Genomic DNA, 22225 nt, shown 5'->3' on the forward strand with positions numbered 1-22225 from the left:
CACCGCACCCGGCCAGAAACATTATTTTTAAAATTCCCTAGAACTGAAGAGCACAACTTTAAAAAAAATTAAAGAACCCACTGAGTGCTCAGAGAAATAAATGAAAAAAACTACACACCAAGGGACATCACTGAGAAATTCAGAATGCTAGCAATAAAGAAAAAGGATTAAAGTAAAAAATAGGTCACATATAAAGCATCAAAAATCAGAATGGCATCAGACTTCTCAAGAGTAAGAAACAATGCCTTCAAAACTCTTTAGAAAAATCATTTCCATCTCAGAATTCTATACCTACCTAAACAATCAAGTAAATATATTTTTAGGTCTTACATTTCTTTTTCTCTCAAACATCCTTTCTCAGGTAGCTATTGAAGATGTATCAAAATAAGGGAGTAAACCAAGAAAGAGGAAGACACCAATTTCAGGAAGCAGAGACTTCAACATCAGACAGCAGTGGACAGAACCGCTAAGTGAAAGCCCCAGGATAATAGCTGTGCAGCAAGCTCCAGAAAAGCTAACGCTGATTAGAGGAGGAGCACAGAGCTCCAGGATGTCTCCAAGAAGAAAAGAAACTGAGAGAATCTCTTACATATTTAAATGTATTCAGGGGTTTTCAGTGTATTGAAGTTTTAGGGAATGAACTATTTATGAAAACAAAACAAATGAAAAATAAGGGGAAAAAATGCAGCAAAAGGTAATGAAAGTACAATGCATGGTTCACCTGTGAATAACTGCATAATCATAAACCCTGGTCAGGTTAATTAAGTCAGGTAAATAATTAAAATCAGGTGAAATCCTGAATTAAATCAGGTGCCTACCGATTTAATTCCAAATGGTGATTTTGTACAACTAGATTGAGAGAATGAGAGGGAAAATGTAGGTATGCTAGAATTTATTTATGTTGGGGGCAGGGAGGGTTAGGGGGTATAAGAGAGCTACATATACATCTTTTTAGGAATTTATAACATCTACAACTAAAAGACCCAATAAATAGTAATATAAGAATATAAGTATGTTCCTGTCTACCTCTTACCTCTTCCACCCCAGAGACAGCAACACCAATCCCTCTCTGTCTCCTCCATCTACTCAGCGTGAAGACGATGAAGACTTTTATGATGATCAACTTGCACTTAATGAATAGCAAATATATTCTCTTCTTTATGATTTTCTTAATAACATTTTTTCTCTAGCTTATTTTATTGTAAGAATACAGTATGTAACATACAAAATATGTGTTAATCAACTGTTTATGTTGTCAGTAAGGCTTCCAGTCAATAGTAGGCCATTAGTAGTCCAGTTTTGGGGGAGTCAAAAGTCATACACAGATTTTTGACTATGTGGAGGTCAGCACCTCTAACCTCTGCATTAAGGGTCAACTTTAATTATGAGCCTAGAGAAAGAAGCAATTAGACCCTCATCAACTTCTAACAGTGTAACAGCTTTCTAATAGCTAACAAAATTAACACATACCAAAAGACTATGAACATACCTGATTCAAGGTATTTTTTTAATGATTCTTCAAGTGAAGGAACAGGCAGTGATGGAAGAGTATCCTGGTACTGAAATGTTCGTTCTTCAGTTGATTTAGCCAATTGGTTTTCCATGATACAATCACAATAGGAAAACTAAATAAAAGAGAGACAACCCTCGCAACTTCAATCTCATTAATGTTCTGATATAGGCTAGGTCCAATTCAATAAACCAATATTTAGGGACCACAGTATATCCAGGACTTGGTCCTAGTTCTTATGGAATTTATAAACTTGTCAGATACGGAAAACAAACTTAAACAGAGAGAGAGAACGTAGACTCAAAGTGCTAGAAGTCAAAGAGTGGTAAGTGGGACCATTTATTGAACACCTACTATTTGCCAGGTGCTGCAGTATGTGATACAGAAAATGTTACCACCCTAACCTTCACGTTATCTCTGAAAATGCCATTCTCAGCCATTTTACTTATGAATAGACCAAAACTCAGAAAGATTTAGTGATTTGCCTAAGGTCAAACCCAGGGCTCAAACCCACATCTGTTAAGACTACAACCTCTGCCCTACACAAACGCACCATGATAGAGGGTGAGGGAACCTGGAGGAAGTCTTGATGGGTAGGTGAGAGTGGATGTGTATAAAAGGATTATGGGTTAGAGAGAAAAACTGAAAAGCAAAGTACAAAGAGGTATAGAAGTGTTATGCAACCATAGAGCTACAGAGTACATAAATCATACGAGAAGCTGCTGAAACCTAATTGTACAGAGGATGCAAGGCCTAAACAGAATGATTTTAAGTATCCCAAAGCAATCCTGAACATTTTCCACACATGTATTAATTTTCATCAAAGAAATTAATTCAAAATGTGAACAAGGTATACAAGTGCTAAATGAAAAATGAGATTTCTCAAAGAAGTCTTTATATATATTAAAATATATATACACATATATATATTAAAATAGCAACTGAGAAATCAAGGAACATTAATACTGAATTAGAAATTCCTGTCCTTTCAAATATTACTTTTTAAAACAGAAAAGCTAAACAAAATATTCTACTCATAGGTTACAAAATTATTACATCAAAACAAAATTTTAAAGAAAAAAATAAGAGGTTACAAAATTAAATATTATCAAAAATAAGGGTATGGCAGAAACCATTTTCAGCCAATACCTTTTCCCCCCTGCTTTCTTAATAGGATCCCAAATGTTAGCAGGGTATACAACCACGGCTGTATCTTTCTTATCCGTCCTTGGAGCTCCATATGGTCTTGTGATGTATATGTCACTTCTAGGTCATGTCCCTAAAAAGGACTACATGTATTCTCCCTGCACTTTCCTTCTTCACTGTCTGCTACATAGTGCCAACTGGAATAGCACCTGGATCCACTTATGGAAGCCATATATCGAGGTTGTTAGAATCTCCTTACTAGTCCTGGTCTCCTACCTCTAGCTGTTTTAAAAAAAACTTTTATTCATGCCATTGCATTTTGGGCTTTCTTTGTTAGGGAGAAGAGCTTAGTCTATATACTAATATAAACAGCCCAAAAATGAGGAATAACAATGATCTCGTTGTTTTTCTGCTTTTATCTGATGACTTTGGCTGTTCTCAATTTTGACCATCAATAAACATGGCTTTGGACCTAATGGAAATGTAGATGTGGGTCAAAGTACAGATACTAGCCATGTGCCCCTAGGTAACTTAAGTGATTTGCCTCATCTTAGAGTGGCTAGTCACATAATTAAAGTCAGAAGTTTTTTTTTAATGCTTGCAAAAGCACAATATAAAAATAAAATAATACAGCCTGAAACAATCACATTCTGGTAGGCAGAATTTCTATGAATGCCCCCCCCCCGAAATTCTACCCCTAATCCCTAGAACCTGTGAAGATGAGATCATTATTCCTATGGTTATGATTACATACCACAGAACTGACCTTAAAATAGGGATATTGTCCAGGTGGATCTAATCTAATAACTTGAGTCCTTAGGACCAGAGAGCTTTAGCTTTCTCTGGTTGGTGGCAGAAGACAAGTCAGTTTTAAAGCATGAGAAAGATTCCTGGTGCTGTTGCTGGCTTTGAAGATGCAGGTGGCCTTAAAGAACTGAGAATGGCCCCAGCTGACATGCAGTCCTTCCTACACATGTTTGGGAACTGAACTCTACCAATAACCTGAATAAGCCTGGAAGTAGATTCTACCTCAGAACCTCCAGAAAACAACCCAGACCTACAGAAATCTTAATTTCAGCACTGTGAAATTCTAAGCAGAGTACTCAGCTAAACCCACCCGGACTTCAGATCAACAGAGGCTGTGAGATAATAAATTTGTGTTGTTTAAACTGATAAGTTTGTAGTAATTTGTTATGGCAGCAATAGAAGACTAATACACACAGAAAAGATAAGCTATTCTCTGTGTAACTCCCTGCCACTTAATAGATTCTAGAAAACTGGGAACAAGAGTACTAATTCCATACCCACTAGAGTGCTTAATTCACCAACCGATGGTACACCTTTAAAATATGAATTATCAGATTCTTTCTCGAAGAGTTGTCTTGAATTCTCAACTACAAAGATTAAGTTAAACAATATAATTCCAATAACATTAAGAAAATGATAATGGACTTAATTGGAGTGGAATTCCTGGGGCAATACAATTTGAACTCACAGAAAGTGGAAAAGAACCAGGAACAGTAAGTGAAGGAATAGACTGTCACCCTATAAGAAAATGATAATGGACTTAATTGGAGTGGAATTCCTGGGGCAATACAATTTGAACTCACAGAAAGTGGAAAAGAACCAGGAACAGTAAGTGAAGGAATAGACTGTCACCTACCAGTACACCAAGAAGACGAACTCAAGACTGTCAGGAGCCTGTTGTAACAATTTTGTTTTGAGACCACAGGGAACTGAACTAGGCTGGTGACTGTGGGAAGGAAGAGACAAGCTTAAACATTTCAGAGAAGAAAATTAACAAAAACTGGTGAAAGCGCAAAGCAAACAATCTAGGAGCTGGGAGGCCCCATACTTAAACTTTTGTGAATCACTGCAAACACACGCAAAAAAAAGTCCATCTGCTAGAGAGCAGGATTAAATTACAGGATTAACTACCTAGGTTTCAGACAACCGCACCTTCCCTGAGGTCCACGGGATACAAAGTACCTTTCGGTGCCGGCAACCCGTCGCAGACTGACAAGGGATCAAAGCAGAAGGGAAAGAGAGCTGGGAGACTCCTCCCACCAACCCAAGGACAGCTTTGCACACACAAGCAGCCACCAAGTGAGAGAAATCCAGCCAAGCACCACGACGGACTAGCCTAGCGGCCCAACCTCAGGGATACCTCTCAGAGACCCGCAGGCGAGACGCTTAAAGACCCCACACCGCCGCCAAATCCGCACACCTCCGTGGTTCTGCACGATTTAACTCTGTTCTACCCAGCTTAACTTTCCCCCGCCGCGAGCTGGAGGGTTCAGGGAGGGAGAGAGGGAGGGAGTGCTATTTCAGCGGCCCAGTCCGTCCTCACCGCCCGCGCCTCGCCGCCTCCGCTACAGCCTACAGCCGCGTCTGCCCGCTCGCCCCCGGCCGCAAAGGAGCGGGAATTGGACGCCAAGCCGCAAGGGGCCCGCCCCGCGCTCGTCGGGGAACCGGATTGGACGGGAGGCCGCGAGAGTCCCGCCCCGTGCTTGAGGCCGGCATTGGCACACACCAGTACAGGCCCGGCCTGCGCTACGGCGGGATGCGGCCCCGCCTCTCCAGGACGTCCTGGGCTGGGGTCTCCATTTCGGGCTGTGGGCCTGGGAAAGGCTTGCTCTGTTCCCCAAGAGCGGTCCGAACTCTGCGGGGCCGCAGCTTCCTGCCTGGTGCTGGGGGAGCTAGGCGCCCAGACCCGGGACATGAAGGAGGCTCCGCCCACGAAGGGATGGATGCAGGAACAGATGGCTCAGCCCTGTTTTCACCCAACTTCTGCATGACTAGGTGCCCTGTTTCCCTTGCTGTTCTCGCTCCAGCTCTGGCTTACCACCAGCTCCGGCTTACCACCAGCTCCAACCCCCTTCCCGATATTAAGCTTTTTGCAGCCCCCAAGCAAGAACTTAAATACCAATGCTTTATGAAGGAATCTTATTGTCCTGGCAAGAGAACAGTGACCACACAGATCCCTCCTTGGCCTCTTTCCCTTCATCCCCTGAGGCTGAAATTTGCCCAACTCAGATATGCTGCAGCACTCCCCGTCATCCCAGGTCTCCTGGATCTTCTACAGGTCTCCCTGCTACCCAAAGCCCTGAAGCCCCCAGGGATGCTTACACTAAAAGCTTGGGGCTGATCTGATGTCTTTTACTATCTCACTAAGAAATGTAATTTTTTTATAAATCCGTAAGACTTAAAACAATGCGGCACGGGCACAAGGAAGTGATGATTACCATAAGGCTAGTGATTAATTTAGGGGAAAGGGAGAGGTTTGTAATGTGGACGGAACATATGGGAAGCTTCTGGGGTGCTGGCAAAATTTTATTTCTTGACCAGGATGATAATGACACAGGTATTTGCCTTTTTGTAATTCACTAAACTGTATATTTAAGTCTCAAAAAAAAAAAAAAGAAAGAAAGAAATGTAATTTTTAACCAGACTGGAGCTAGGCAAGTTCTAGAGGAAGATCATAATATGGTTAACTTAGTTTCACAGATTTATTCATTTTACATTTATCTTCTGAAATAAAACATATGAAGAACAGGAATTGATAGTAGAAAAATGTGTGCTCTCTTTGATTCTAACTGATGCTATTCGCTTCTGTGACTGTGCTTGCTTTTAGTTGTTTGATAAATATAGTTAATCAGAATGAAAAACAGGTATAAGAGCAAGGATAACTCCATGATAGGCTAGGCTTCCTGGATGTGAGAAGCTAACAGCCTAGTTCTGCTTCTGTATATATGGCTTGCTGGCTTGGTGCTTAGTGTAAGTGGAGCCACAGCAGGCTTCACTAAAGTAAAGGAAAACAAGGCCCCGGGGAGGTAACCACAAGTTACTTCCTGATAAAGGGCTGGAGAGTCCAGGGGCCCTCCAAACAACTAAGTAGATAAGAAGGACAAGACATGATCAGCGCATGAACGGCTTGTGCAGGGCATGTGTTCCCAGTATCGCTTGTAACCAAAACCTAGAAGATATGCAACAACAGCCCCCCTCCCCCGTCAGAGACCCTCCTCTTCCCCTAAATGAGGTTAAGTACAACTGGCGCCAGCGCGAAAAGCCCAAAGCTTAGAGTCAACCAATCAGGAGCCAACGCAATCAGCCACTTCTAAAAGAACAAATAAACTAAAGGAGGATGGAGTGCAGACCAGTATGTCATGTGCAGACTAGTGTGTCGTGTGCAGACTAGTGTGTCGTGTGCAGACTAACCTGTCGTGTGAAAACTAGCATACAGAAATGTATAAAAGCTTAACCTTTACCCCAGGGCGGGGTCCTGGTTCGTGGAGAGGCCACTGCGTTGGCGCTCTGGGACTTAGACCCCAGCTCGAGCTAGCCAATAAACTCCTTTGCCTTTTGCAGCCTCGGTGACTCTGCCTCTCTGTTCCTGGGGCCAAGGGGAACCGGTTCTAACAAAAGTACTGTCCAATGGCTAGGAGATCAAATTCAAGTCCTAACCACTCAGTCATTTTTGCGTTGCGATTGGAATTCTTCCAGGTTTTGTGTTACGCCCATTCCTTTTAACAGTAGCAAACATTGGCGAGTTCTACGCCAACTGCTAGCTGGAGGGCGTAACCTGACGGCTGATTTACAAAGCCTAGAACAAGAAATAACCAGTACATTCCAAGAAAATTTGCCAGAATTTAATGAACAAGATTTCTTTCAAGGTTTGGCAAATGGACTGTCACAAGCTAATCGTTTAACAACTTTTAAATCTTTCCTTAATAACATAGGAACTAATGCCAGAATTTTAATTGTCTTTATTCTTTGCCTGTTTTCAGTCTACAGATGCTGGCGCTACTGAAAAATAAAAATCAACCAACGTAATCAAAATATCATGACGGTCTTTGAGCATATTCGATCTTAAACTTAAGAGGGGGAGATGTAGGGATCGTCCCTGAGCAAGAATTGGCTTGAGCTCAGAGTCAGCGAAGCTGGATGTGCTTCTTGGGTCCAAAGGTCAATGGGTCCAGAAGGCTCCTTGAGGCCAGAAGTCAATGGGTCCGGACTCGGCCCATTGACTGCTGAATGCTTCTTGGAGCTAAAGGTCAATGGCCTGTTGAAATAGACAAACTGTTTCCTATGGCAAATAGCCAACATGTGTCTCATTGTCCTGCACACAGGTAATGAGGTCCAAAGGTTAAGATGCAAACGTTTGCTTTCCCTTGAGCAATTTCCATAAGAAATGGAACATGTCGCCTCAGGACTCTAAAGATAGTCGTGTACCAGGAAGTAGCTGCTGGACAAAAGGAGTATAAAAATAAAGCGACTGCTGCTTTCCGTACTGCAGTCTTTACTGTCTATGTGTGTCCGTGTGTTTTTTCTGTGTGTCTATATGTATGTTTATGTGTTCATCCCCCATTCTGTAATTGGGCCCGCAACATTCGTATTTATTCACTCTCTTTCTCCATCTCAATTCCCTTCTTGCCAACTGTGAGAAGTGATTAACTCTTTGTCTTTCACATGATTCTTGTGAAGTCCATAATGATTTACTCAGGACTACCTTATGCAGTCTAGGCCACAGTTTTCTGACAAGGGGCTGCCTTGAGTCCTTTGCAGCTTTGTGGTTCCAAAGACAAAAAAAAAAAAAAAAAAAAAAAAGTCCCATTACTCTGATCCAGTTTGTTTATTGAATCCACACCTCTGTCTTCATCATGATACATATTTAGCCCTGTCTGTTTTTGTTCTGTTTTTGACTATTTTTTTAATCAGGTTTTCTGTGAATGCCTTCTGATTTCTAAGGTTTGTATGTGCTGAACACACAAAAGACAACATACACTAATCAAGTGAATAGAAATGTAGAAAGTACCCTAGTGGTGGAAGATGTAAACACATTTCTGAAATCCTTAAGGCAAAAGAAGAAAGGAGTGGAAGTGAAGGGGCAGACTAAATGAAAAAAGACCAGTTATCAATTTATAATGCTTGAATTTGGGTCATGATGTAACCCAAATAAATGCAAAATATCTGTTTTATATATTGCTAGACTTGGTTTGCTAATATACTGTTTAGGATTTTTCCACTTATGTTCATGAGTACGTTGACCTAAATATTTAATTTCCAGTAATGTCCCTGTGAGTTTTTGGTCTCAAGGTTATACAAGCCTCACAAAATGAGATAGATAGTGTTACTTCTTTGTCTATTCTTGTAAAATAGGTATTATTTGTTCCTTTAATGTTTGCTAGAATTCACCAGAGAAACCCTCTGGACCTAGAGTTTTAATTCTATATATTATTGTTTTAGAGGTTAAGTTATAGGTTTATACAAATTTAAAATTGATAAAACTTTTATATTGGCCGGGCGCGGTGGCTCACGCCTGTAATCCTAGCACTCTGGGAGGCCGAGGCGGGTGGATTGCTCAAGGTCAGGAGTTCGAGACCAGCCTGAGCGAGACCCCGTCTCTACTAAAAATAGAAAGACATTATATGGACAACTAAAAATCTATATAGAAAAAATTAGCCGGGCATAGTGGCGCATGCCTGTAGTCCCAGCTACTCGGGAGGCTGAGGCAGTAGGATCGCTTAAGCCGAGGAGTCTGAGGTTGCTGTGAGCTAAGCTGACGCCACGGCACTCACTCTAGCCTGGGCAACAAAGTGAGACTCTGTCTCAACAAAAAAAAAAAAAAAAAAAAAAAAAACTTTTATATTTATGGTGTGATGTTTTTTAAAACTTTTTAGTTTGAAATAATCACAGATTCACATGAAGTTGCAAAAGTAGTACAGAAAGGTCCCCTGTACCCTTTACCTAGTTTCCTTGAATGGTTACATTTTAAACATAACTAAAGTTCATATCAACACCAGTAAATTAGCATTGAAACAATGTGTATACACAGTTCTATGTCATTTCATCACATGTATACATTTGGATAACCACAACTACAGTCAAGGTACAGAACTCTTCCATCACCACAAAGAATGCCCTTTTATAGTCACCTATTCTCCCTCTCTCCTCCACCATTCCTAATTCCTGGAAACCACAAATCTGTTTTCCATCTCTATAACTTTGTCATTTCGAAAATATGATATAAGGGACCTTTTGAGGTTGGTTTACTACACTCAGCAAGATGTTCTTGATATCCATCGAAGTGTTCATGTATATCAAAAGTTCTTTCCTTTTTATTGCAGAGTAGTATTTTCGTGGTTCAGATATACCATAGTGTGTTTAACTATTCGCCTATTGAGAAAAATTTTGGTTGTTTATGTTTAGGGATACTACAGATAAAGCTGCTATAAACATTCATGTACAGGTTTTTGTTGAATGTAAGTTTTCATTTCTCTGGGATAAATGCCCAAGAGTATGATTGCTGGGTTGTATGTAAGTTTATATTTAATTTTGCAAGAAATTACCAAACTACTTTTCAGAGTGGTTTTATCATGTTATAGTCTCACAAGCAATGTATGAGAAATCGAGTTCCTTTACATCCTCACCAACATTTGGTATTATCAATCTTTAAAATTTTGGCTATTATAATAGATATGTAGTGATAGCTTATTCTCTTTCCTTTATAATTGGAGATATTGAACATCTTCTCATGTGTTTATTTGCCATCTATATATCCTCTTCAGGAAAATGTCCCTTCGTGTACTTTGTTCATTTTCTAATGGGATTGTTTGGTGTTTTACTCTTGAATTTTGAGACTTCTTTATATATTCTACATATTACTCGTTGTCAGATATATGATTTCCAAATATTTTACCCAGTCTGTGCTTGTCTTTTCATCTTTTTAAAAATTTTTATTTATTTTTTTAGAGATGGGGTCTCACTGTGTTGCCCAGGCTGGACTCAAACTCGTGGGCTCAAGCAGTCTTCCCACTTCAGCCTCCCAAGTAGTTGGGACTGGTGTCATGGTGCCCAGCTTTTCATATTTATAATAGGGTCTTTTGCAGAACCAAATTTTTAAATTTTGATCAAGTCCAATTTATCACATTTTCTTTTTTGAATCATATTTTTGTGTCCAGTCTAAGAACTGTTCATTAAGTTCTAGATCCTAAAGATTTTCTTCTTTTTTTTTCTAAAAGTCTTATAATTTTATATTTTACATTTAAATCTGTTATCCATTTGAGTTAATTCTTTATCCTGAAACATTAAGATTTGGCAAAAATAAATTCATATGTTTAGAAGTAAATAGTCAGTTAAGTTTTAGACAAGTTCAGAAGAGGGAGAGGTGGGTAGAGGCCATGGAGTTTAAAGAACCTCAGAGGAAATAGAGCACATGTGAATTTAAAGAATCTGAATTTAAGGGGGAAACCCAGACAAGACCGGACCGCATAAGATCATCATTGCTTCTCCAACTCCCAATAAGTCTTATACAATTACAACTTATGTCAGTTTTGTTTAGGTGTTTTTATGTGTTTGTGTGTGGGGTTTTTTTTTATTGATCCATAATAGTTGTACATATTTATGACATACATGTGATATTTTGATACATGCGTACAATGTACAATGATCAAACCAGGGTAATTGGAATAGCCATCACTGCAAACATTTAGTATTTCTTTGTGTTGGGAACATTCTAAATCTCTTCTAGCTTTTTTTTTTTTTATTATTGAGACAGAGTCTCTCTTTGTCACCCTGGGTAGAATGCAGCAGCAGCATCATAGCTCATTGCAACTTCAAACTCCTGGGCTCAAGTGATCCTCCTGCCTCAGCGTCCCGAGTAGCTGGGACTATAGGTGTGAGTCACCACTCCTGGTTATATATTTTTTTTTTTTTTCAGAATACTATGGGGAACACACATTTTGTTTACAAAATTTGCTTTTGTACAGTTTGAGTCAGAGTTATAAGTGTGCCCTTCACCCAGATAGTGTGCATTGTACCTGTTAGCTGTGAATTTACCCATCCGCTCCTCCCTCTACCATCTGCTTGATTTCCATACAGCTTTACTTCCATATGTGCACGTAAGTGTTGATTGATTAGTTCCAGTTTAGTATTGAGTACATGTGGTGTTTGTTTTTCCATTCTTGTGATACTTCACTTAGAAGAATGGTCTCCAGTTCCATCCAGGTTGTTACAAAAGATACTAGATCACCATTTTTTTTTTTATGGCTGGGTAGTACTCCATGATATACATACACCACATTTTATTTCTATTTTTAGCAGAGACAAGGCCTCACTCTTGCTCATGCTGGTCTTAATCTCCTGAGCTCAAGCAATCCTCCCGCCTTGGCCTCCCAGAGTGCTAGGATTACAGGCGTGAGCCACCACACCCAGCCTCTTCTAGCTATTTTGAAATACACAGGAGACTCTTGACCAGTGCGGGGATTAATGGTCAAAAGTAGAAGTATAACTTTTGACTCCCTCAAAATTTAACTACTAATAGCCTACTAGGTGACCAGGAGTCTTATCAATAACATAAACAATTGATTAACACATATTTTGTACATATCTATTATATACTATATTCTTACAATAAAGTAAGCTAGATAAAAGAGAATATTATTAAGAAAATCATAAGGAAGAGAAAATATATTTACTATTCACTAAGTGGAAGTGGATCATCATAAAGGTGTTCATCCTCATTTTCTTCATGCTGAGTAGGCTGAGGAAGAGGAGGAAGAAGAGTTGGTCTTGTTGTCTCAGGTGGCAGAGGTGGAGGAAGTAGAAGGGGAGGCAGGAGAGACAGGAGCACTTGCTGTAACTCTTACTGATAAAGATCCACTTGTAAATGGACCTGTGCAGTTTAAACTCATGTTGTTCAAAGGTCAACTGTGCTATAAATTCTTGTTACTATAGTTGCCCTATTGTGCTATTGAACACTAAAACTTATTCCTTCTACCTATGTATTTGTACCCATTAACCAACCTCTCTTCATTCCCTGTCCCCCTACTCTTCCCAGCCTCTGGTAACCACCGTTCTACTCACTACCATCATGAGACCAATTTTTTTTTAACTCCCATATATGAGTGAAACCATGCAATATTTGTTTTTCTCTGCCTGGCTTATTTCACTTAACATAACATCCTGCAGTTCCATCCATGTTTCTGTTACTGCCTATGCTTTTAGTGTCATATCTAAGAAACCGTTGGCCAAGTCTAATCTCACTCTTTACAGATGGGCTCTGTGCTGAGGCAGTCCTCCAACACTTAGCCATTCTTCTACTGCCTACTGTGTGCCTCAACCATAATCTTTTGCCCCAGGCAGCCGTCGATTGCTTGTCTACCAACCGTTGATGTTGAGCCATGCCTGCTGTTTTTCTAGCCTGAGTAAGTTCCATATTAGGTGAAAGAGAGACAAACACCTTGCCTCAGTTCTTCAGGTAGCCCCAGACAGGTCAAAACAGAACTAAGCAATAAATGGTAAATGAGGCTGCTCTGCTCCCTTAGAATCAGGTGCCGACATTCCACATTGGGAATAAGGGCGGCTGTCTTCAAGATTGCCACCACTCTAGAAAGAGGTGGAGCAAAGGCAAGTAAAAATACCATTGTTTTCCTATTGTTTTTAGGTTGTGTTTTTCTTCATTCAGCATTTGCTTGGGTGCTGTAAACTTTGGATGGTTTTCCAGAATTCTGACAATGTTGCTTCTAATAGTTTCTGCTTGTTTTTTTAAGTTTCTGTTGGCAGATGAGAGCTTGGAGCTGGCTGCTTTGCCATTTTGATGTCGCTCCCTGAAGTGATCTCTTTAAAAATCTGCAGTAATTATTTTGTTGTTGTTATTGTTGTTGTGGTATAGTTTTTTGAGGTCCCAGTTTGATGTGAAGAGGATATCCTAAGACTTTGCACTTGGGCAGGATCAAGTTTCGCTTTCTGTTTCTTTTGCTATGTGATTCTTCAAAACCAAAGCTCAAATTGTGTGGCTAGGCACTTAACTATTTTCAGGAAAATTTTTCTGTATTTCATCCAATATTTTTAATTTTCATTAGGAGCATTGATCTGAATAACCTAGCCTGTCATTATTAGAATGAGCTGTATAATACTGTTTTTTACGAAAATCAAACCAAAGATAGCTTGGATTGTCAAACTCTCAAGTAAGTGAAGTTTTGGAACTTTGGGTTTATTGCAGACATTTAAGCATTTTTATATTTCTTTGTTTAGAGTAGCAGAGGATGGGGATTATTACTTACAGCCTAGTTGAAGCCAAGACTCAAAAAATGCTTTGTAAAACATAAAATACTATACAAATATGTCAGCACAATTGTAATAACTTTGCTTTTACCCCCTTACCTGCCCCCAACTCCCCTTTTAATCTCTGGAACTCGCTTCTGTTACCATCCCTGGAATCTAATGCTGCTAAGTATCCTGTGTCCCAGTAGTATAACTATCTGTTAAACTCAAGGACACTGAAATAGTGACGAGATCAATAAGTCAATAATATATGCCTCTCAGAAGGCATTTGCGTTAAAAAAAAAAAAACCTGCTGGAAAAGATTATATTTAAGACAAATTACACTTATGCTTTAAATGTAGTTACCACCTGAACAGTTTAGATATTTTGAGGTAGATGTTTTTCCTTGGCTATTTTGCCCACACCGGAATACCTATCCACCTTCTCCAAAAGTGGCCACAAACTCAAATGGGTCTGTGTAGGTGCAGTAGTTTGGATGTTTTTCCCCCAGATCTCACGAAGAAGTCTGATCCACAGTGTTGGAGGTGGGGCCTAATGGGAGGTATTTGGGTGATTGAAACAGATCCTTCATGAATGGCTTGGTGCCACCCTCATGGTAATGAGTAAGTTTTCGCTCTATTAGTTTCTGCAAGAGCTGGTTGTTAAAAGGAGCCAGGCACCTCCTCTCTCACTCTCTCTCTTTCTTCCCCTCTTGCCATGTGATCTCTGCACACACTGGCTCCTTTTCCTTTTCTGCCACGAGGGGAATCAGCCTGAGGCACTCACCAAATGCAAATGCTGGTGCCATGCTTCTTGTACAGCCAACAGAACCATGAGCCAAATAAACCTCTTTTCTTTACAAATTACCCAGCCTCAGATATCCCTTTAGAGCAACACTAAATGGACTAAAGGAGTAGGCAATCTGAAGACTTATATGGAACTACAGATTAGCTGCAGCTGATTTGTCAAATTTATTTTATTTACTTATCTCAAAATATTTTTTTTTTTTTTTTTTTTTTTTGAGACAGAGTCTCACTTTGTTGCCCAGGCTAGAGTGAGTGCCGTGGCGTCAGCTTAGCTCACAGCAACCTCAGACTCCTCGGCTTAAGCGATCCTACTGCCTCAGCCTCCCGAGTAGCTGGGACTACAGGCATGCACCACTATGCCCGGCTAATTTTTTCTATATAGATTTTTAGTTGTCCATATAATGTCTTTCTATTTTTAGTAGAGACGGGGTCTCGCTCAGGCTGGTCTCGAACTCCTGACCTTGAGCAATCCACCCGCCTCGGCCTCCCAGAGTGCTAGGATTACAGGCGTGAGCCACCTCGCCCGGCCTTCTCAAAATATTTTAAACAATCAATGATTACTTACTTCAATTGAGTTCCAACTCACACAGTTCACATCCAGGTCAGAAGCCGTCAAAGTTAAAAAGTATCCAAAGTCTAGAGGGAAAATTTTGAAATGGAAGGGAAATTTTGGTCACTTTCCAAATCTTTTGTCAAAAAAGGAGCAAATTGACACAAAACGTCATTAGCACTGAAAAGAATAAACGTGCACCTTGACATTACCAATATTATAATTATCTTCAAGTGAATTGGGATATACATCCCACTATGTATGTATTAATTTTCTAGGACTGTCATAAAAAAATATAACAGAGTAGCTTACACAACAGAAATTTATTTCTCATGGTTCTTGAGATAAGATGTATAAGACCAAAGTGTTGGCAGGTTTGGTCTCTTATCAGGCCTCTCTCTTTGGCTTGCAGATGGTGGCCTTCTCACTGTCTTCACATGGCCTTTTCTCTGTGCATGTGCATCGCTGGTTTCTCCCTATATATCCTAGCCTCCTCTTTCTCTAAGGATACTAGTCAGATTGGATTAGCCCTAAAGGCCTCATTTTAACTTAATTGCCTCTTTAAAGGCCCTATCTCCAAACACTGTCACATTCTGAGGTACTGGGGGTCAGGGCTTCAACATATAAATTGGGGGTGGTGGCACAATTTCATCCATACATGTTTTTCAAAGAGTCACGGTTTCATTAAAGTACTACTGGAACAGTTGCTGGTATTGGTGAGGAAGAAGAAAGAAGATTTTTATTGAGGTTTATTTTTTAAAGTTTTTAGATTTATCAATGGATTAGTTATATGACAACAAAAGTACAAGCAACAAAAGAAAAAGTAGATAAATTGGATCTCATCAAAATTAAAAACCTTTGTGCATCAAAGAACATTATCAAGAAAGTAAAAATACCACTTACAGAACGGAGGAAAAATGTTTTCAAATCATATATAAAATAAGGGTCTAGTATCCAGAATATATTAAAAAAAACTCTTACAAATCAACAACAAAAATACAAACAGACCGATTAAAATATGGACAAAGGATTTGAAAAGACATTTTCCTAAATAAGATATATAAGTGGCCAAGAAGCAGATGAAGGATGCTCAGTATCATTTGTCATTATAGAAATGCAGATCAAAACCACAATAAGGCCGGGCGCGGTGGCTCACGCCTGTAATCCTAGCACTCTGGGAGGCCGAGGTGGACGGATCGTTGGAGCTCAGGAGTTCAAGACCAGCCTGAGCAAGAGCGAGACCCCATCTCTACTAAAAATAGAAAGAAATTATATGGACAGCTAAAAAAATATATATATAGAAAAAATTAGCCGGGCATGGTGGCGCATGCCTGTAGTCCCAGCTACTCGGGAGGCTGAGACAGGAGGATCCCTTGAGCTCAGGAGTTTGAGGTTGCTGTGAGCTAGGCTGACGCCACGGCACTCACTCTAGCCTGGGCAACAGAGTGAGACTCTGTCTCAAAAAAAAAAAAAAAAAACCCACAATAAGATACCCTTTCATACTCATGAGGATGGCGATTTAAGAAAGAAAGAAAAGCAAAATAAATGTGGGAGAGAATGGTCAAGTTATATATCTGAAGAAATTGGAATCCTTGTATATTGCAGACGGGAAGTAAAATGGTGCAGCTTCTGTGGAAAATAGTTTGGCAATTCTTCAAAATGTTAAACATAGCATTTTCACATGGGCCACTTCTAGGTCTATATCCCCAAGGAGTTAAACAGGTACTTGCACACAAATGTCCATTCCAGCACCACGCACAATAGGCAACAGGTAGAAACAACCCGATGTCCACCAAGAGATGAATGGATAAACAATTTTTGGTATACCCATACCATGAAATCTTATTCACGCCGTAAAAGGGAACAAAGAATTGATCTATGCTACAACATGGACGAACCCTGAAACCACTACACTAAGTGAAAGCAGCCAAACACAGAAGGTGACATATTGTAAGATTCCATTTCTATGAAATGTCTAAAATAGACAAATCCATAGGAACAGAAAGCTGGGGGCAGAGTGGAATGGTGAATGACTGCTAATGGATATGTGGTTTCTTTTTGGAGTAATGAAAATATTCTGGAATTAGATAGCAGTGATTTTTGTACAACCTTGTGAATATATTTTTAAAACTACTGAATTGTGTTACTAAAAGGGTAAATGCTATGATATGTGAATTATATCTCAATCTTTTAAAATTAAAAAAATTATGATTAAGTATAATCTTTTTTTTCTTACAGCATTCTTATTTTTGAGTTTTAAAAATATAGGATAAAAATATTGAAAATTTAAATTGGATGAATTTCAAAACTGTATTTATAAGCAATTTGATTTATAGGGGGATGCAATTTCAATATGAAGTTCCCCTTTTGTGGACAAGAGAAAAATTTTAGGATAATAAAATGAAAGAATATTCAAAAAATAGGAAAGAAGTAGCCTGTATCTCTTCAAGAAAAAAAGATAAAGTAATTTTTATAGATTTTGAATATTATAAAATATGTAAAATACCAATTTTGAATATCCCTGAGACCAGAGTTACTATTTAATTAATAGAGATTTCTAAAATATCAAAGGATTCTTCTAAAACCAGTCGCCCATGAAAATTTTTGCTAAATATTTAGAATCTATGTTGGAACAAATTTTCATTCCAAAAGGAAGCTTAAAAATAAAGGAAGTAAGACCATTTCCCCAAACATGCTTCTGAGAGTATAGAAATCCTATGTCTATGGAAACAAGAGTATTGAACCCAAGGGAATATGTATGTTCCAAAGGGCAGTCATAACTTACTGATTCTCCTTAAATGATTAACAAGAACATTTAATTTAAAGTTAATCAGTTTAGGGGTGAGGCCGGGGTCCCGCAGGGCCGGAGGCTCGTCACCGCAGTTCTACCCCTCACAAGGCAGACATGGCGGCCCAGAAAGACCAGCAGAAGGACGCCGAGGCTGAAGGGCTGAGTGCCACCACCCTGCTGCCGAAGCTGATTGCATCCGGCCAGGCCGTGAGTGGCTGGAGCGGCGCCGCGCGACCATCCGGCCCTGGGGCACCTTCGTGGACCAGCGGTGCTTCTCGCGGCCCCGCAACCTCGGGTGACGTCCCCCATGTTGCTGGTGGCTCTGGCCGTCTTCTTTGGCGCCTGTTACATTCTCTATCTTCGCACGTTGCAGTCCAGGCCTGTGCTTTTTGGCCAAGAGGTGAGCCCGGCCCATCAGTACGCTCTGGCCGGAGGCATCTCCTTCCCCTTCTTCTGGCTGGCTGGTGCCGGCTCGGCTGTCTTCTGGGTGTTGGGAGCCACCCTGGTGGTCATCGGCTCCCACTCTGCCTTCCACCAGATGGAGCCCGTGGACGGGGAGGAGCTGCAGAAGGAGCCCGTGTGAGTCGTCCCCAAGGACCTGTCGGCCCCCTGGGCCAGCTGCCCCATCCCCTGCCCTGCATGGCTCCGCTGCTCGGGCCCAAGGTGCCTGTCCCATCACAAGCTCAGGGAGGGATTCCACCTTTGAAAATAAACACAGTTGTCATTCAAAAAAAATAAAAATAAAAAAATAAAGTTAATCAGTTTACAACAGAGCCTTGAAATATTTTATTCTAATATTAATAGAACAGGGAAAAATGTTCACATAGATATTAACCTGAGCTGCCATCATGGTCTAGTGATAGAACAGAATTGAAAGGGATTACTATTACTATTGGCAGCTTGGTGAATTACGAGAGAGAAAAAATTCATTCTATGGTAAGAAGGGTAGCTTCAACAAATGTCCCAAATTTGAATGAGAAAGGCTAGAGAGGAGATTTGTATCATTAATCTCTGTAGATGACATTAATAAAAAACAACTAGGAGTAGATAGTTGGTTACTTGAAGTAGTCTATTTCTACCTTCACCTAATTATTGAGCCTGATTTTGCAAATATATTAAACATTAGTGATTTCTGATAGCATGATGATCAACACATTGGTCCTCAAATAACATTGGGACTAAATAATGCTTCAAGCCTGTTGATGTCACTTACAGGCAGACAGAAAAAACAGTAAGAAAAAATGAGAGGAAAGGAATGCAATTTTAAAAGAGATAGTAATAAGAAGGAAGCAGATGAAAAAATTGAAAATGAGTGCATGGAAATGCCAGCAGCACTTACCTAAATGCCGATGGAAGAAAAACGTATGAGTTTCCACATCTGCCAACTTCTACAGCACGTTATGAAAAAAGACCTGGAAAAAGTTAGTACAGAACATTAACAATGATTGTTACTGAGTGATAAAACAATATGTGATTTTTTTCTTTCTCTATTTCTGTATTCTCTATATTTTCAATAATAAAGCATTTTAAAGTTAAACTATTATAAATAAGTGATATTTGTTTTAAAAATGTATTGAGTTATATGAAAAAGAGGACAGGACAAGAAACAGCACTAGAAATCTTACTATCACACTGACTTAATTTGGGGAGAGTAAATGAATATACGGGTAAATCTTTTCTTTGGAAAATAAGAAGCGAATATATTTGTCAGAGTATTTTAAATAAAAGCAGATGTTTCAACAAAGAAAATAATTAAGAACGATTTCCACATGGCAGTTTTACCTTCATAAGTTTATCTTACCAAAATCTCATTGGCAATTTTGCACTTTCCTTGAACTGATGTGAATATTATTATTTGAGTTCCTTTTAAAGTAGTAATATAACATTAATAGAAGACTGTAAAGCTGTAGTGTATCTTGGTCTTAGCATTTACTGACCTGTCCTTTTCTTTCTCCAGCGTCCAGTATAAGAGATGCTGGAAGAGAAAGGTAATCCAAGAGCAATTAGCAGAAGACATTTACCATGTTGTTGATGATATTGCTAGTTCTCTGCTGCCAATCCTTTAGGGAAAGTTTTTGCTTATTTTGGTCACAAGTTAAAAAATAAAATAAATGCACACACATTTTTAAAGACACCTTTTGGAGTTCTTGATGTAAGTCCATTTAAGCTGTTGATTTTTACATCTGGTTAATGTATTTTTAATTGGTTAAATTTTATCATTAATAGATTAAATGTCATATCTATATCCTTAAGAAAAAATAAAAGAATTTGTTAAGGAGTAGCTATAAACACTACAAATCTAGTGTGCCGATGCTAATTAACAAAATCTTCTGGGAATCAAGCAAGTCCTATTTCACAGGACAATCGCTGCCCTACTAGACTATAAGCTAATGAACCTAGCATGTTGAAATTCTTCAATGGATTCTTATAAAATAAAGGCTTAAAGACCAGGTGAGGAGAAACAATTTGATGTATTAATATAATGGATACTATTCAATTGAGCAATAGAACTATTGATATGTGCAAAAACAACATATATGAATCTTAAAATAATTATGCTGAGTGAAAGAAGCAAGACCAAAAACAGTAATACTTTATCATCTCATTTATATAAAACTCCAGAAAATGCAAGCCAACCTATAGAGACAGAAAGAAGTTCAGCGGCTGCCTGGGAGGGGCAGAGGAAGTACGCAGGGAGGTGTGAGAGGGAGGGATGACAAAGGGACATGAGGAAAAGAAAACTTTGGGGAGATAAATATGTTCATAATCTGGATTATGGTGATGATCTCATGCACATATACATATACTAAAACTTTGAAAACTTTAAAAAAATTTACAATTTGACATTTTTTTCTGTGACCTAACGCAGCACTGGTCTTGCATTGTGGCTCTGTTCTCTGAGGTTTGACATCCAGCCTGCCCTCCGCCAGGCCACCTCCACCCAAGCTTCTTGATAAGATAGGAAGAGGGCGGTAAAGTAGAGACCCCAAGACTGGGCTATCTGGCTGCCAAGACTTGATAGTATGAATACTATCAGCAGGTCTTGATAGTATGAATACTAATACAAAGAATAGCTACCATTCATTAATACCTGATAGTATTAATACTAATACAAAGAACAGTTTCCCTGTCCTTGCACAAGTGAATCTTACATACATCATTACATATAATCCTCTCAGTAGTCCCAGGCAGAAGATACTATTATCCTCATTGTAAAGGCTTAGAAAAGTAACTTGCCAAAAAGCATCTATCAGAGCCAAAGTTCCTGTCTAATTTGGTCTTCCCCCAAATCTCTGCTTCTACCCTTGATATACAGCTTTGTCAGCTGTCCCTGACCATCAAGGAAAGTAAATCCAGAGGTGACACCTACTTAAGCTTCAACAGAGAGCACTGAGGACAGTCAGGAATTTAAATGAGCTTCTCTCCGCCTGGGCTTGCCATTCCTACATCTAAAGAGGTTGCTGAATAGAAACAGTCCTCACCTGCCTCACTGCATCTTTTTCCTTCCTTTCTAATTAATCATATGTGCCATGAGTTGAAAGGTTCTAAACTGTCTACCAGTTTCCAAAGTGCCCTATCCTCCAGGGTAAGCTTTGTGCCTCTAGTTGCACCCAGGGTGAATGAATAGGATGTTATTATTTGGATTTTTACTGGGTGAGCAAAGCAAATGCAATTGACTGATGAACAGGTTCTGTAGCTATTGTTAACTCTTTGGCAATTAAAGCACAAGATGAAACTTGTGTTCTGTCACGTCAAAGACTCCAGGAGGAGCCAATCTAACTTCATAACAACTCAGGAAACAAAGTGTAAACATTGTTTCCAGAGTGGGGGGGAAAAAAAAAAGAATTATAATTAGATTCACCTTCTTATTTAAGAATTTAGAAACTTTTAGTCCTCAGAGAGCCATGGAAAGGGAAGTCCAAGGACTAAGGGGTAGTGTTCAAAGGTAATTGCTAATATTAACATAAGGCTTCCTCAAAATTTTAACAGTATATTTTGAGGAAGGGTTTCAGAATGACTTTTGCAGTTGATGAAATGTTTGTTGTTGTTTTTAAAAAGTGTCAGGGAACCCATTTTAGAAAATGCTGCTGAGCTGGGCACGGTGGCTCACGCCTGTAATCCTAGCACTCTGGGAGGCTGAGGCGGGAAGGTCGCTTGAGCTCAGGAGTTAGAGACCAGCCTGAGCAAGAGCGAGACCCCGTCTCTACTAAAAAGTAGAAATAAATTATATGGACAGCTAAAAATATATATAGAAAAAATTAGCCAGGCATGGTGGTGCATGCCTACATGTAGTCCCAGCTACTCGGGAGGCTGAGGCAGAAGGATCGCTTGAGCCCAGGAGTTTGAGGTTGCTGTGAGCTAGGCTGATGCCACGGCAC

The 22225-nt window shown here is 39.6% G+C and overlaps 1 protein-coding gene and 1 pseudogene across 4 annotated transcripts in view; one reads left to right on the forward strand and one right to left on the reverse strand.

The window, feature by feature from the left end:
- The window catches only part of CROT (carnitine O-octanoyltransferase), a 43333-nt gene extending 38307 nt beyond the window's left edge, over positions 1–5026 (reverse strand). Inside the window, exons 1-3 of one of the 4 annotated variants that reach the window (XM_069462693.1) lie at positions 5007–5026; positions 4320–4409; positions 1490–1625 (exon numbers count right to left, since the gene is read on the reverse strand). In XM_069462693.1, coding sequence (XP_069318794.1) covers positions 1490–1604 — 115 coding nt within the window. In that variant the 5' untranslated portion in view covers positions 1605–1625; positions 4320–4409; positions 5007–5026. Of the gene's footprint in view, positions 1–1489; positions 1626–4319; positions 4410–4594; positions 4639–4823 lie in introns of those variants that run through there. The other 3 variants (XM_069462691.1, XM_069462690.1, XM_069462692.1) reach the window with 3 other exon arrangements.
- A 12891-nt stretch (positions 5027–17917) lies between these two features.
- Positions 17918–18571, forward strand: LOC138377274 (prenylated Rab acceptor protein 1 pseudogene; annotated as a pseudogene).
- The last annotated feature ends 3654 nt before the right edge of the window (positions 18572–22225 follow it).

Source organism: Eulemur rufifrons, chromosome 29, assembly GCF_041146395.1.
Source record: "Eulemur rufifrons isolate Redbay chromosome 29, OSU_ERuf_1, whole genome shotgun sequence".
Lineage (NCBI taxonomy): Eukaryota > Metazoa > Chordata > Mammalia > Primates > Lemuridae > Eulemur > Eulemur rufifrons.